At 44.0% G+C, this 17602-nt stretch overlaps 1 protein-coding gene across 3 annotated transcripts in view; it reads right to left on the bottom strand.

Annotated features, from left to right (window-relative positions):
* Positions 1–17602, bottom strand: part of trim2b (tripartite motif containing 2b) — a 227051-nt gene that overhangs the window by 65310 nt on the left and 144139 nt on the right. For all 3 annotated transcript variants that reach the window (XM_072255852.1, XM_072255854.1, XM_072255853.1), the window contains exon 8: positions 4149–4316. In XM_072255852.1, the coding sequence (XP_072111953.1) occupies positions 4149–4316 (168 nt within the window). The remainder of the gene's footprint in view (positions 1–4148; positions 4317–17602) is intronic.

Here is a 17602-nt window from a genome sequence, read left to right as displayed (position 1 = left end):
CATGAGTGACAAGTGAGGTGGAAAATCTAGTCAGGTGGAAGAAGGCAGCATACATGAGGTTTAGGAATCAAGGTTCAGATGGGTCTATTGAGGAATATAGGGAAGCAAGAAAGGAGCTTAAGAAGGGGCTGAGAAGAGCAAGAAGGGGGCATGAGAAGGCTTTCGTGAGTAGGGTACAGGAAAACCCGAAGGCATTCCTCAATTATGTGAAGAAAAAAAGTATGACAGGAGTGAAGATAGGACCGATTAGAGATAAAGGTGGGAAGATGTGCCTGGAGGCTGTGGAAGTGAGCGAGGTGCTCAGTGAATACTTCTCTTCGGTATTCACCAATGAGAGGGAACTTGATGATGGTGAGGACAATATGAGTGAGGTTGATGTTCTGGAGCATGTTGATATTAAGGGAGAGGAGGTGTTGGAGTTGTTAAAATACATTAGGACGGATAAGTCCCCGGGGCCTGACGGAATATTCCCCAGGCTGCTCCACGAGGCGAGGGAAGAGATTGCTGAGCCTCTGGCTGGGATCTTTATGTCCTCGTTGTCCATGGGAATGGTACTGGAGGATTGGAGGGAGGCGAATGTTGTCCCCTTGTTCAAACAAGGTAGTAGGGATAGTCTGGGTAATTATAGACCAGTGAGCCTTACGTCTGTGGTGGGAAAGCTGTTGGAAAAGATTCTTAGGGATAGGATCTATGGGCATTTAGAGAATCATGCTCTGACCAGGGACAGTCAGCATGACTTTGTGAAGGGCAGATCGTGTCTAACAAGCCAGATAGAGTTCTTTGAGGAGGTGACCAGGCATATAGATGAGGGTAGTGCAGTGGATGTGATCTATATGGATTTTAATAAGGCATTTGACAAGGTTCCACATGGTAGGCTTATTAAGAAAGACAGAAGGCATGGGATCCAGGGAAGTTTGGCCAGGTGGATTCAGAATTGGCTTGCCTGCAGAAGGCAGAGGGTCGTGGTGGACGGAGTACATTCAGATTGGAGGATTGTGACTAGTGGTGTCCCACAAGGATCTGATCTGGGACATCTACTTTTCGTGATTTTTATTAATGACCTGGATGTGGGGGTAGATGGGTGGGTTGGCAAGTTTGCAGACGACACAAAGGTTGGTGGTGTTGTAGGGGATTGTCGAAGATTGCAGAGAGACATTGATAGGATGCAGAAGCGGGCTGAGAAGTGGCAGATGGAGTTCAACCCAGAGAAGTGTGAGATGGTACACTTTGGAAGGACAAACTCCAAGGCAGAGTACAAAGTAAATGGCAGGATACTTGGTAGTGTGGAGGAGCAGAGGGATCTGGGGTTACATGTCCACAAATCCCTGAAAGTTGCCTCACAGGTAGATAGGGTAGTTAAGAAAGGTTATGAGGTGTTAGCTTTCATAAGTCGAGGGATAGAGTTTAAGAGTCGCGATGTAATGATGCAGCTCTATAAAACTCTAGTTAGGCCACACTTGGAGTACTGTGTCCAGTTCTGGTCGCCTCACTACAGGAAGGATGTGAAAGCATTGGAAAGGGTACAGAGGAGATTTACCAGGATGTTGCCTGGTTTAGAGAGTATGGATTATGATCAGAGATTAAGGGAGCTAGGGCTTTACTCTTTGGAGAGAAAGAGGATGAGAGGAGACATGATAGAGGTGTACAAGATAATAAGAGGAATAGATAGAGTGGATAGCCAGCACCTCTTCCCCAGGCCACCACTGCTCAATACAAGAGGACATGGCTGTGAGGTAAGGGGTGGGAAGTTCAAGGGGGATATTAGAGGAAGGTTTTTCACTCAGAGAGTGGTTGGTGCGGGGAATGCACTGCCTGAGTCAGCGGTGGAGGCAGGTACACTAGTGAAGTTCAAGAGACTACTGGACAGGTATATGGAGGAATTTAAGGTGGGGGGTTATATGGGTGGTAGGGTTTGAGGGTCAGCACAACATTGTGGGCCAAAGGGCCTGTAATGTGCTGTACTATTCTATGTTCTGTTCTATGTTCTAAACCAGAAAGGGGGGTGGGGAGGGAAAGATGTGCTTAGTTGTGGGATCCCGTTGTAGGTGGCGGAAGTTATGGAGAATTATATGTTGGACCCGGAGGCTGGTGGGTTAGTAGGTGAGGACAAGGGGAACCCTATTCCTAGTGTGGTGGCGGGAAGATGGGGTGAGAGCAGATGTGCGTGAAATTGGAGAGGTGCGTTTGAGAGCAGAGTTGATGGTGGAGGAAGGGAAGTCCCTTTCTCTAAAAAAGTAGGACATCTCCTTCGTCCTGGAATGAAAAGCCTCATCCTAAGAGCAGATGCGGTGGAGACAGAGGAATTGCGAGAAGGGGATGGCATTTTTGCAAGACAGGGTGGGAAGAGGAATCGTCCATTAGCTGTGAGTCAGTACGCTTATAGTAGACATCAGTAGATAAGATGTCTCCAGAGATAGAGACAGAAAGATCAAGAAAGGGGAGGGAGGTGTTGGAAATGGACCAGGTAAACTTGAGGGCAGGGTGAAAGTTGGAGGCAAAGTTACTGAAGTCAACGAGCTCAGTATGCATGCAGGAAGCAGCGCCAATGCAGTCGTTGATGTAGCAAAGGAAAAGTAGGGGACAGATACCAGTATAGGCTTGGAACATGGATTGTTCCACAAAGCCAACAAAAAGGCAGGCATAGCTGGGACCCATACGGGTGTCCATAGCTGCACCTTTAGTTTGGAGGAAGTGGGAGGAGCCAAAGGAGAAATTATTAAGAGTAAGGACTAATTCCGCTAGATGGAACAGAGTGGTGGTACGGGGGAACTGGTTAGGTCTTGAATCCAAAAAGAAGCAGAGAGCTTTGAGACCTTCCTGGTGGGGGATGGAGGTATATAGGGACTGGATATCCATGGTGAAAATAAAGCAGTGGGGGCCAGGGAACTTAAAATCATTGAAAAAATTCAGAGTGTGAGAGGTGTCACGAACATAGGTGGGAAGGGATTGAACAAGGGGGGATAAAACAGTGTCGAGGTATGCAGAAATGAGATAAAACAGTGTCAAGGTATGCAGAAAGTGTCACAGGCGACACTTCACCTGTGAGTCGGCTGGGGTCATATACTGCGTCCGGTGCTCCCGATGTGGCCTCCCTTATATTGGAGAGACCCGACGCAGACTGGGAGATCGTTTCGCTGAACACCTACGCTCTGTCCGCCAGAGAAAGCAGGATCTCCCAGTGGCCACACATTTTAATTCCATGTCCCATTCCCATTCTGCTATGTCTATCCACAGCCTCCTCTACTGCCAAGATGAAGCCACACTCAGGTTGAAGGAACAACACCTTATATTCCGTCTGGGTAGCCTCCAACCTGATGGCATGAACATTGACTTCTCTAACTTCTGTTCATGCCCCATCTCCCCTTCGTACCCCGTCCCTTATTTGTTTGTTTGTTTATTCATTTATTTTTTTCTTTCCCCCTTTTTTCCCTCTTTTTTTTTCTGACACCATGTTAGAATGATAGAATCAAAGTACAGCACAGAAACAGGCCCTTCAGCCCATCCAGTCCATGCCAAGAGCACTGAACTGCCTACTCCCATCAAACCGCATCGGGACCATCGCCCTCCACACCCCAACCATCCATGTACAGATCCAAACTTTGCTTAAATGCCAAAATTGATCTCACGTGCTGGTAGCTCATTCCGCACTGTCGCGACCATCCGAGTGAAGACGTTTCTCCTCATGTTCCCCCCAATTCACCTCTCACTCTCAAACCACGATCCTCGGCCGCAGTCCCTCTTTCCCTCTCACTATAACTTCTTGCCCATCCTCTGGACTTCCCCCCCACCCTTTCTTTCTCCCTAGGCCTCCCATCCCATGATCCTCCCCCTTCTCCAGCCTCGTATCCCTTTTGCCAATCAACTTTCCAGCTCTTAGCATCACTCCCCCTCCTGTCTTCTATCATTTCGGATCTCCCCCCTCCCACTTTCAAATCTCTTACTATCTCTTCTTTCAGTTAGTCCTGACAAAGGGTCTCAGCCTGAAATGTTGACTGTACCTCTTCCTATAGATGCTGCCTGGCCTGCTGCATTCACCAGCATTTTTTTGTGTGTGTTGCTTGAATTTCCAGCATCTGTAGATTGTGTATGTGTAATCAAATATTTTAATCCATATTTGCATGCAAGCTTTTAAAATAAACGACACTCACCTTGAATTTGCCATCTGATGAGAAAATGCTCACCCACTTGTTATCATAATCAGCAATGATAATATCACCACTTGGATGCACAGCCACACCCGTTGGACGTTGCAGCTGACCAGGCGATCGTCCACGAACACCAAACCGGTTTTTAAACTGTCCGCTATTCGAGAAAATCTGGAATAAAAGTTTATAACATCTTGCATGATGCTCGGGCACGAATCCACAGTATTTGTTTTATATATAAATAAAAGGCAACATTTTGTTCCTGAACTTACAATACAGAATGGAATCAAGTTCTGTGAAGACCCAAAATGATCAACTATAGCAGTACAAAAGAAAAACATAAGACCATAAGACATAGGAGCAGAATTAGGTCAGTCAGCCTATCGTCTGTTCTGCCATTCCATCATGGCTGATCACGGATACCACCCAACCCCATACACCTGCCTTCTCGCCATATCCTTTGATGCCCCAACCGATCAGTAAAACAATGAAATTCCAACTTAAATATACCCATGGACATGGCCTCCACTACAGTCTGTGGCAGAGCATTCCACAGATTCACTACACTCTGGCTAAAAAAAAAATTTCCTCCTTACCTATATTCTAAAAGGTTGCCCCTCAATATCTCTTCAGCAAACTCTCTCAGGACTCTGAAATGTAGTCCATCTGGCCCAGGTGACTTATCCACCTTAAGACCTTTGAGTTCGCCTAGCACTTTTTCCTTTGATAGCAATGGCCCTCACTCCTGCTCTCTGACAGTCACGGACCTCTGGCACACTGCGTGGTAAGCATTCCTTTACATTAAACTCTCTAATAAGATCTGGGTTATTACACAATATCCAATCTAAGATAGCCTTTCGCCGAGTAGGCTCAAGCACAAGCTGCTCTAAAAAGCCATCTCGTAACCATTCAACAAATTCCCTCTCTTACAATCCGACACCAACCTGATTTTTCCAATCCCCTTGCATTTGAAGCCCCCCCATTACAATTGTGTCATTACTCTTATTGTATTCCTTTTCAGCTCCCTTTCAATCTCAACCACACATCTTGGCTACTATTTGGAGGCCTATATATGATTCCCATAATGTTTTTTACCCTTGCAGTTTATTAATTCCACCCACAAAGATTCAACATTCTCTGATCCTATGTCACCTCTTTCTAAAGATGTAATTCCATCTCTTATCAACAGAGACACACCACTGCCTATGCCTTCCTGCCTGTCCTTTTGATACAAAGTTTATCCTTTGATGTTAAGCTCCCAAATATGACCTCAGATTCCAGTGTTACCTGTCCCTTTTGTACAGGTTCCACCTTCCCCAAACGAGGTCCCAATTATTCAGAAATCTGAATGCCTGCCCCCTGTTCCAATTCTTCAGCCATGCATTTATCTGCCACCTCATTCTATTCCCATCCTCACTGTCATGTAGCACAGGCAGCAATCCCAAGATTACTACCCTTGAGGTCCTGCTTCCGAACTTGCTTCCTAACTTCCTGTATTCTGTTTTCAGGATCTCCTCACTTTCTCTTCCTATATATGTACCACGACTTCTCGCTGCTCACTCTCCTTTTTCAGGATATTGTGGATGTGTCCAGAAAGATTTTGGACCCTGGCACTTGTGAGGAAAACTACCATCTGTTTTTCCTTTTCATGTCCACAGAATCATCAATCCATTCCCCTGACTATACAGTCCCCTATCACTGCTGCCACCTTCCGTTCCCTACCCTTCTGAGTCACTGTTACTTCCCCCAGGTAGGTTGTCACCACCAACGGTACTCAAAATGGAGTACATATTGTTGAGGGGGACAAAATATATATATTTATTAATGAACATATTTATCATAACACAGCCAGTTAGGAGACATCTGCATTTTATAGGAAAACAACTGAGCACAACTGAGCACAATTACATAGAACATTTACAACTGAGCACAACTGAGCACAACTGAGCACAATTACATTAACATTTCATCTACATCAAAGTTCGCTTGAATAAAGCAGTCAAAAAATTCTAATGTGCCCTAATGCTAAATTCCATAGCAGCATTTCAACAGCCATAAGGATATGCAATCATTAAATTCAGTAGGGCCTGAAATCTGAGTTCCTAGCATTTATAGGAGGATTACCTTATCCAACATAAGCATCAGATATAATCTGGACAAATGTAGGCCTGCAAGTCTAATGTTGCTGACATGATATCAACCGCTCCGACATTTCAAAGTTCAAGCTCAAAGCGAGTTTATGATCAGAGTACATATATGTACCATATACAACCCTGAGATTCATACTCCTGCCAGCAATCACAGTATATACAAGAACACAAAAGAATCAATGGAAGACCACACCCAGCAGGATGGACAAATAACCAATGGGCAAAAGACAGACTGTGCAAATACAAAAAGGAAAAAGGAATAAATAAGCAATAAATATCGAGAATATGAGATGAATTGTTTTTGAAAGTGATTCCATAAATTGTGGGAACAGTTCAGTGATAGGATGAGTGAAGTTGTTCAAGAGCCTGACGGCTGAAGGATAATAACTGTTCCTGAACCTGGTGGTGTGAGTCTTGAGGCTCCTGTACTTCTTCCTGGTTTCAGCAGCAAGAAGAGAGTACAGTCGACGTTTCGGGCTGAGACCCTTTGTCGGGACTCACAAAGGACTCACTTTGTCCTGACAAAGGGTCTCGGCCCAAAACGACAGCTGTATGTACCTCTTCCTATAGATGCTGCCTGGCCTGCTGCATTCCACCAGCATTTTGTGTGTGTTGCTTGGAGTATTTTTGAAGTTCATATATATTGTTCTGTCTCTTCCTTGCAATGTGCTGAGTGAGGCCAAACTGAACCCACATGTCAGTGCTTTAAGATGGCCAGTGATCACTCAAGCATTACCAGTCCTGTGGTATGCCAGATTGACAAACAGTTTCTGATCTGCAGCATTTGCCCGGATCATTACAAAATTCCCAAAGTTCTTCCTTGTTTACACACCTTTTATGAGAGGTGGGTGAAACCTTTTTCAAATTTGACTGAAGTTTGTGGAAACCAAAACAAAAACTAAACCTGAAGATCATAAGACAAAGAAGCGGAGTGAGGCCATTTGGCCCATCGAGTCTGTTCCACCATTCAATCATGGCTGATCATTTTTTCACCTCCTCAGTCCAGTCCCCAGCCTCTCTCCATGGCTAATCAAGAACCTAACAATCTCTGCCTTAAATACACCCAACAACCCAGCCTCCACAGCGGGTTAAAGAACCAGCAGAAATGGAAAAACACCTGGAGTCTAGTATTGCTATTTTCTAAAGCTCATTTATTAGTAACTACGCAATACAGTAATAAAAATTCAGGTATATCAGACAGGTTAACAATGATTATAAGTGTGGAAATAATAGACCCAAGCTTCTTCGAGCTTACGAGGTAATTGGATACAGTCTTACAATGATAGGTAGAGCTCAGTTCGTATTATTGAGTTGAGTAGTGTTGGAGAGAGAGAGGTATTTAGTTCTTCAGGTAAGCTGATGCCGTCGATCTTCTGTTGTCCTCTGAAATCCTTTATAAGTCACCGAATGTGACCACAAGGGGACCATCTTCTGTGGGTGAGATATCAACCCAGATGAGGGTTCTGCACACTAATAACTTCCCACCTTTTTCACACTGTGAGAGCCACTGATCGATCCTCCAAAAAACTCACTTTTCTGAGGGCACAACAAAACTCATCCAGTGTCCAAAACCATATGTGTCTAACAACCAGCTGACCTTGTATTTATCTCTGCATGCTAAACACCAGCTGTCCATCACAATAACGCCGCCCGCGGTTACCATGACGACTCATGAGCTGTTCATTTCTCTCTCTCTCTCTCTCTCTCTGTAACAACCTGTTTGTGCTGTACAGCTGCATGCTCTCTCTCTCTCTCTTTTTAAAGTCACAGTCCAGAAGGGATAATTCAGGATCCTATCACAAACTGTGGTAACAAATTCCACAAATTCACCACCCTCTAGCTAAAGAAATTTCTCCACAGCTCAGTTTTAAATGGACGTCCCTCTATCCTAACACTGTGCCCTCTTGTCCTAGACTCCCCCACCATGGGAAACATCCTTTCCACATCTACTCTGTCTAGCATTTCAACATTTAAAAGGTTTTAATGAGACCTATCCCTCCCCACCAACCCTTCTAAATTCCAGCGAGTACAGGCCCAGAGATATCAAATGTTCCTCATATACAAGATAAAACTTTTATTTATCCCAAAGGAAATTATTGTTGCAAGGATGCTCAGTCAGAAATATAAACTTTAAAGTACAAAATGTAAGCAGTGAGGTATGAAAAAATACAAAATGTTCATTAAAAGGTAATAGTAAAAAATACAGAGGTGCAATGAAACCATACACTTATATACTGAGGAGGAGGAGTTGTTGAGTCTTAGAGCCACAGGGAGAAAGGATCTCCTGTGAGGTTCAGTGCAATCAGTCTGTTACTAATGGTGCTCCTTTTTGTCCAGTATGTCATGGATGGGGTGAGAGGGCCTGTCCATAATGCTCCGTAGTTTCTACAGCATGGTTCTCTGAGACACAACCACCAGGGAATCCAGTTCCACCCCCAGAACAGAACCAGCCTTCCTGATGGATTTATCGATTTTGGCATCAGTTGCTCTCACCCTGCTGCCCCAGAATGCTAGCCACCACTGAGCCGTAGAACATCTGCAGCATAGTACTGCCGACGTTGAATGACCGGAGCCTCCTCAGGAAGTACAGTTGACTCTGTCCCTTCTTGTACAGAGCCCCTGTACTTTTAATGCAGTGCAGTTTATTGTTCAGCTAAGTTCCCAGGTATTTGTAGTTCCAGACGACTTTCAGATCCGTTCCCTTAATGGAGATGGGAGTGCAGGGTGTTTTCACTTTCCTGAAGTCCACCAACTCAATTGTCTTAATGATGTTGAGCTGCAGGTGATTCAGCCCACAGCACTGACCAAAGTTATCCACCACTCTTCTGTACTCAGCCTCTTGACCCGGCTAACAAGTCCTTCTGCAGCCTTCCTGTTTCCTCAACACTACGTGCCCCTCTACCAATTTTTGTATCATCTGCAAACTTGACAACAAAGCCATCTACCCCTGCGGAACACCACTAGCCACTGGCACACAACCAGAAAAGGATCCTTTTATTCTCACTCGCTGCCTCCTCCCAATCAGCCAATGCTCTAACCCTACCAGTAACTTTCTTGTAATACCATGGGCTCTTAACTTGGTAAGCAGCCTCATTTGCAGCACCTTGTCAAAAGCCTTATGAAAGTCCAAATATACAACATCTCCTGCATCTCCTTTATCTATCCTACTTATAATCTCCTCAAAAAATTCCAACAGGTTTGCCAGGCAAGATTTTCCCTGAAGGAAACCACCCTGACTTTGTCCTGTGTCCTCAAGAACAACCTCATCATTAACAATTGTCTCCAACATCTTCCCAACCACTGAGATCAGGCTAACTGGTCTACAATTTCCTTTCTGTTGCCTCCCTCCTTTCTTAAAGAGTGGAGTGACATTTGCAATTTTCCAGTACTTTGGAACCATGCTGGAGTCCAATGATTCTTAAAAATTTATTACTAATGCCTCCACAATCTCTACCATTATCTTTTTCAGAACCTTAGGGTGCATTTCATCTGGTCTGGGTGACCTGTGTACCTTTCAGCTTTTTGAACACCTTCTCCCTTGTAATAGTAACTGCACTCACTTGTCTTCCTCAGTTTTCCCAGATACCCAAGCCATTGCTGCTCTGCTGTCATCCCTACCAGCATCTCCTTCCAATTTACTTTGGCCAACGCCCCTCTCATACCATTGTAATTTCCCTTGCTCCGCTGAATTACTGCTATGTCAGCCTTTACTTTCTCCCTATCAGATTTTAAGTTGAACTTAATCATATTGTGATCACTGTGTCCTAAGGGTTCCTTTATCTTCAGCTCCCAAATCACCTCCAGTACATTCTATAACAACACCCAATCCAGTATAACACTGATCCCCATGTAGGCTCAACGGCAAACTGCTCTAAAAAGTCATCTCATAGGCATTCAACAAACTCATTCTCTTGAGATCCATTACCAACCTGATTTTCCTAATTGACCTGCATGTTGAAATCTCCCATGACTATTATAACATTGCCCTTCTGACATGACTTTTCTATTTCCTGTTGGAATCTGTGGTCCATCTCCCAGCTACTGTGGGGAAGCCTGTATATAACTGCAGTTTCTTAACTCAACCCACAAGGATTCAACATCTTCAAATCCTATATCACATCTTGCTACTGATTTGATGCCATTCTTTACCAGCAGAGCCATACCACCCCCTCTGCGTACCTTCCTATCCCTCTGATACAACATGTAACCTTGGACATTCAGCTCCCAACTACAACCATCCTTCGGCTGCGATTCAGTGATGGCCACAACATCATACCTGACAATCTGTAAAAGTGCAACAAGATCATCCACTTACTTCTTATACCCCGTGCATTGAGATTTAACACTTTGAGTGCTGCATTTGCTATTTTAGATTCTGCATAGTTAATGCACTGATACTCACCCTACTGACTACAATTTTTTCCCTATCATCTGCCTGCCTTCCTGACAGCTGACTGCACACTATCTTTCTTATTTACCATCTGTCTTATCCTAGGTCCTTCATTCTGGTTTCCACCCTCTGCTTAAACCTTCCCCAATAGATCTAACAAACCATGAAAATATTGGTACCCCTTGGGCTCAGGTGTAACCCGTCCCTTTTGTACACGTCATGCCTCCCCCAGAAGAGATCCCAATGATCCAAGAATCTGAAGCCCTGCCCCCTTCACCAGCTTCTCAGCCATGCATTTATCTGCCTAATCATCCTGTTTCTACCCTCACTGGCATGTGGCACAGGCAGCAAACCAGAATTGCTACCTTTGAGGTCCTGCTTCTCAGCTTTCTGCCTCACTCTCTAAATTCTCTCTTCAGAACCTCGTTGCTTTTCCTACCTATGTCATTGGTACCAATATGTACCAAGACATTTGGCTGCTCTCCCATCCTCTCCAAAATTTTGTGGACGTGATGAGATATCCCTGACCCTGGCACCTGGGAGACAACATACCATCTGGTGTCCCGTTCTTGTCCACAGAATCTCCTGTCTGCTTCCCTCTCTATTGAGACTCCTATTACTACTGCTCCCCTCTTCTCTCTCTTCCCCCTCTGCACCATGTGCTCAGTGCCTGTCACCCGGTCTCCATGGCATTCCCCTGGGAGGTCATCCGCCACAGTATCAAAATCAGTATACTCATTACAGAGGGGAGTGGGCACAGGGGTGCTCTCTGCTAACTGCCTATTTGCACAGAGGACCCTGCTGGCCATTTCCTGGCCCCCAATACCTCATCTTACAGTCATAGAGAATTACAGCACAGAAACTGGCTCTTCAGCCATCAAATCCACTCTGAAACCATTTAAACTGCCTACTCTCAGCAGCCTATACTAGGACCATAGCCCTCCATACCCCTATCATCCGTATACATATCTAAACTTCTCTTAAATATTGAAATCGAGCTCACATGGAAAAACTTGTGTTTGTAGCTCATTCCACACTCTCACCTTTTCTGAGTGAAAAAGTTTCCCCTCATGTTCCCCTTAAACTTCTCACTTTTCATTCTTAACCCATGACCTCTGATTGTAGTCCCACCCAACCTCAGTGGAAAAAGGCTGCTTGTACTTACCCTGTCTATACTCCTCACAATTTTGTATACCTCTATCAAATCCCTCCTCAATCTTCTATGTTCTAAGAAATAAAGTCCTAACGTATTCAATCTCTCCCTATAACTCAGGTTCTCCAGTCACAGCAACATCCTTGTAAATTTTCTCTGTACTCTTTCAAACTTACTCACCTATTTCCTGTAGGTAGGAGACCAAAACTACACACAATACTCCAAATTAGGCTTCAACAACATCTTATACAACTTCAACATAACAACATATCTCCTGCACTCAATGCATTGATTTATGAAGGCCAATGTGCCAAAAGCTTTTTTAAAGACGCTTTCAACCTGTGACAACACTTACAATGAATTATGGACCTGTATTCTCAGATGCCTTTGATCTACCACACTCCTCAGTGCCCTACCGTTCACTGTGTAACACCTACCCTGTTTGATCCTACCAAAGTGCAACTCATCGTATTTGTCTGCATTAAATTCCATCGGCCATTTTTCAGCCGATTTTCTGACTGATCCAGATTCCACTGCAAGCTCTGATGGTCTTCCTTACTGTCCACTACACCCCAATCTTGGTGTCATTCACAAATCTGCTGATCCAGTTAATCGCATTATCATCCAGATTGTTGATATAGATGGCAAACAACAGACCCAGCACCGATCCCTGTCTGTACTCTGTTTATGGTCTATGACTTCACTGCTACTTTGCCTTACATCTATACACCCTGTATCCATCTCCCGAGGAAATACAGATGTAAAAACCCCATTTCCGATCGTCTCCATTTCTTTTGGCTCCAAGCACAGGTGAGCACTCTGGTAATCATGTTTTCCTTTCTGATTTCCCTCTGAAGTGTACCTGTACATCTCTTATCATCAGAGTATTTGCTTGATGCAAGTTGCCTGACTTCCTATCGACCTCCTTTTTCCTTTCTGCAACCTCAACACTCCCAGTCAACCAGGGCTCTCAAATACTGCCAGTTTTGCTTTAACTCCAGCTTGATCACACAGTCCCCTAAACTCTTCCTCACCTCACTTTGAAAATCATCTTCCTTGGTAGATGTTCCCCTACTGAACTGGCTTGCTTTAACATTTCCCATCTGTCCCACTACTGCTTTGGGTTTGGTCCACCTTTCAACACCAGACTAGGCTAAACCTTCCTAAATCATACTCACAAAGCTCCTCACCAAAATATTTGTTCCTCTTCCAGTTCAGCTCTTACCCTTCTCTCATGTACACGTGCAGAATGCTTTCAGTTCTGCTCACTGCACTATACAAGAGGCATAACTGCACTGTAAAGTGTGCATATCTTTAGTTAGATTATGAAGACACGCAGTCCTCTTTTATTGTCATTTAGTAATGTATGCATTAAGAAATGATACAATATTTCCTCCAGTGTGATATCACAAACCACAGGGCAAACCAAGCCTGAAAAAAACTAACAAAACCACATAATTATAACATATAGTTACAACAGTGCAACAATACCATAACTTGCTGAAGAAGTCCATGAGCACAGTAAAAGTTCAAAGTCTCTCAAATGCCCCACATCTCACGCAGACGGAGAGGAGGAGGAAAAACCCGACCACGGTCCGAGTCTGAGTCATCCGAAAACTTCGAGCTCTGATCAGCTCTCCGATACTGAGTACTGAGCGCCATCTCTATCTGAACGATTCGACCGCCTTCTCGGTCGCCAAAAGCAGGCAAGGCCAGGGATTTTGAGGCCTTCCTTCCGAAAGATTCCCGACTACGCAGTAACGACAGCAGTGAATGAGTGTTTCAGAAATTTTTCCAGATGTTCCTCTATGCTTTCATGTCAGTGTCCATCAAATCAGAATTGTCCACGGCCCCTATTTAACAGATACGATATCATTTTTCATCGGAGGGCTGCGCACGCGCGGCGCGCTGCTCTCTCTCTTCCCGCCGATAGATTGGATTAAGTTATGAAGAGAGACTGATGAGACCAGGATTGAATAGGCAAGGCCACGGGAAGACAAGATTGAGGTGCTCAAAATTACATGGCATACATATTGTATGTAGGAAACACTCCCTCTGCATAGCATCTGCGGAGAAAGAGATTTATAGTGAATCTGAGAAAGATTTTTCTTAATCCAGACCCAATATCTGTTCAGTAAGTGTTCGGAGGTGGAGCCAGCCAGGAATTTCAAAGTTTAAAAGGGAAATACAGTGGCAAAAGTTCTTTTTCAGTTTAAAGTTGCTCTGCACGCTCCTTAAGTCATTGGAGGCAGAACCAACCCCCATCAACAAAAATAAGAGAGAGCTGGTTTAGTGGAACAGCCAAATTTTGGGAGTGACTGTGTTTGAGCTGTGAGTGCAGTGCACTGTTTGATTACAAGTGTGAGGCTTTGATTCATGAGGCTTCAGTGAGCATACAGGGTTTTCCATAGAATTGATGTAGTTTGGAAAGTTCTGTCACATTAATAGGATGGAGATTTTTTTGAAGAGTGACGTAGGTGATTTATGAGGGTAGAGTTGTGAATGTGGTCTACATGGATTTTAGTTAGGTATTTGACATGGTAAGGCTAATCCAAGACTGGGATGTACAGGATCCACAGTGATTCAGCAGTTTGGATTTCAAATTGGCTTATCTATAAAAGATAGAGGGCAGTAGTTTGGGAAAGTAGCCACGCATGTTAATAGGGTGGTAAAGAAGATATATGGCATGTTTGTCCTTATTCGCTGAGGCATTGGCTTGAAAAGTCAGGATGTTACCTTGCAGCTTTCTAAAATTCTGGTGGACCTGCATCTGGTGTATTGCATTCAATTCTGCTCACCCCATTTTAGGAAAGATGTGGAGTTTTTAGAGAGGATGCTGAAGATGTTTACCTGGATCAGAAGAGAGGTTGGGTAAACTTAGGTTCTTTTCTCTAGAGCAGCAGAGACTGAGTGAAGACCTGATAGAAGTTTAAGATTCTGAGGGACATATAGAGAGAGCCACCATCTTTTCCCAGTTCTGAAAAGTCTGATACGGGAGGGAATGAGTTTAAGGTTAGAGAGAAGGAGTTTAAAGTACCACATTCAAAGATGATGTGTGGGGCAAGTTGTTTTTATTTGTTTTTTTTTTATACACATGCCATGAATGTGCTGCCAATGTCGGTAGTGAAGACGAAAATGATAGAAGCCCATAACAGGCTCTCAGGTAGGCAAAAGAATATGCAGGGAGAGAGTTCTAAACTGGAAAAAGGCCAAATTTGATGAAATGAGAAAGGATCAAAAAAGCGTCGATTGGGACAGGTTGTTCTCTCGCAAGGATGTGATTGGTAAGTGGGAGGCCTTCAAAGGAAAAATTTTGAGAGTGCAGAGTTTGTATGTTCCTGTCAGGATTAAAGGCAAAGTGAATAGGAATAAGGAACCTTGGTTCTCGAGGAATATTGGAACTCCGATAAAGAAGAGAGAGATGTGTGACATGTATAGGAAACAGGGAGTAAATAAAGTGCTTGAGTATAAAAAGTGCAAAAAAATACTTAAGAAAAAAATCAGGAGGGCTAAAAAAAGACATGAGGTTGCTTTGGCAGTCAAGGTGAAGGATAATCCAAAGAGCTTCTACAGGTATATTAAGAGCAAAAGGATAATAAGGGATAAAATTGGTCCTCTTGAAGATCAGAGTGGTCGGCTATACATGGAACCAAAAGAAATGGGGGAGATCTTAAATGGGTTTTTTGTGTCTGTATTTACTAAGGAAACTGGCATGGAGTCTATGGAAATAAGGCAAACAAGTAGTGAGGTCATGGAACCTATACAGATTGAAGAGGAGGAGGTGCTTGCTATCTTGCGGCAAATCAGAGTAGATAAATCCCCAGGACCTGACAGGGTGTTCCCTCGGACCTTGAAGAGTACTAGTGTTGAAATTGCAGGGGCCCTGGCAGATATATTTAAAATGTCGGTATCTATGGGTGAGGTGCGGAGGATTGGAGGATAGCTTATATTGTTCCGTTGTTTAAAAAAAGGCTCTAAAAGTAATCTGGAAAATTATAGGCCAGTAAGCTTGACGTCAGTAGTAGGTAAATTATTGGAAGGAGTACTAAGAGATAGGATATGCAAGTATTTAGATAGACAGGGACTTATTAGGGAGAGTCAACATGGCTTTGTGTGTGGTAAGTCATGTTTAACAAATCTATTAAGAGTTTTTCAAGGAGGTTACCTTTGACAAGGTCCCGCAGGGGAGGTTAGTTAGGAAGATTCAGTCACTAGGTATACAGGTGTCCCCTGCTTTTCGAACGTTCGCTTTACGAAACCTCACTGTTACGAAAGACCTACATTAGTTATCTATTTTCGCTAACAGAAGGTGTTTTCACTGTTACGAGAAAAAGCAGCGCACGATAAAAATCAGCACACAATCAGCGCCCCAAGTAGCTGCTCTCCCCCGGATTCGGAACAGCATTCTCACCAGTATTGCTTAAACACGTGCCTGTGAGCAGCCGTCTGCAAGATGAGTCCTAAGGTATTGGAAAAGCCCAAAAGAGCTCGTAAGGGTGTCACACTTAAGCGTTTCGATAGTGGTGAACGAAGTAAGGACAAAGTGAGTTTGGCTTGTGGAAGTTGACGAAGATGATGTTGAAGAGGTTTTGGAATCCCATGACCAAGAACTGATAGATGAAGAGCCGATGCAATTGGAAGAGGAAAGGATAACAATCAAAACCAAATTCAGTAGCGAAAGTGAAGTCGTCCAGGAACTAAACGTGAAGCAACTACATGAGATTTTCACTGCAATGATAAAGTACGACTTTAATTTTGAAAGGGTACGTCGGTTTAGGGCATACAGTACTTGCAAGATGGTTTGAGTGCTTACAAAGAACTGTATGACAGAAAAATGCGCGAGGCTCAGCAGTCAAGCAAGACTTCCACATTAACCACAGCAGACGACGAACCTCGACCTTCGACATCAAGGCGGGCAGTCATAGGAGAAGATGACCTGCCTGCCCTAATGGAAACAGACAACGATGGGATAACACCCCAGTGTCTCACCACCCCAAACCCTGGGCCGCGGACAGATACCGATCCGCGAAGAATGCAGCGGTAGCTGGGAGGCACACAGCACATCTTTAAGAAAAAAGCCGAAATAAACATGCTAATTAATTAGGTGCCGCCCAGTACATAAATGTCGGCCCAGATCAGAGGTGATTGCCGATCGCGTCACCTCTGATCTGGGCCGACAACTACGTGTCGGGTGGCACCTAATTAATTAGCATGTTTATTTCGGCTTTTTTCTTAAAGATGTGTTGTGTGTCTCCCGGCCACCGCTGTACCCCTGCATGCTTCACAGATCGGCATTGGGTCGTTGCCCGGAGGGTAGGGGTCACTGCACCACCCAAACTCTGACGACTCAGTCTAACACACCATCATCAGTGTGCTCGGCAAGCTGTCTTCCCGATTCCCGTAAGTGATACTACACTGCACATACATTATTTCTACTTTATATAGGCTGTGTATTTTTATGTGTTATTTGATATGATTTGGCAGCTTCATAGCTTAAAAGTTACTGGAGAGAGTGTTTTTGCCAACAGCGCTTGCATGAGATTTTCGCTACGGAGAACAGTGCCGGCAATGATTGTGGAAAAGTATTTCTACTTTATACAGGCTGTGTATTTATCATATCATTCCTGCTTTTACTATATGTTATTGTTATTTTAGGTTTTATGTGTTATTTGGCATGATTTGGTAGGCTACTTTTGGGTCTGTGAACGCTCACAAAATTTTCCCAATAAATAAATGGTAATTGCTTCTTTGCTTTACGACATTC

Source organism: Mobula birostris, chromosome 4, assembly GCF_030028105.1.
Source record: "Mobula birostris isolate sMobBir1 chromosome 4, sMobBir1.hap1, whole genome shotgun sequence".
Taxonomy (NCBI): Eukaryota; Metazoa; Chordata; class Chondrichthyes; order Myliobatiformes; family Myliobatidae; genus Mobula; species Mobula birostris.
The sequence above is the reverse complement of the archived record's forward strand: the minus strand, read 5'-3'. Positions and strand labels throughout refer to the sequence as shown.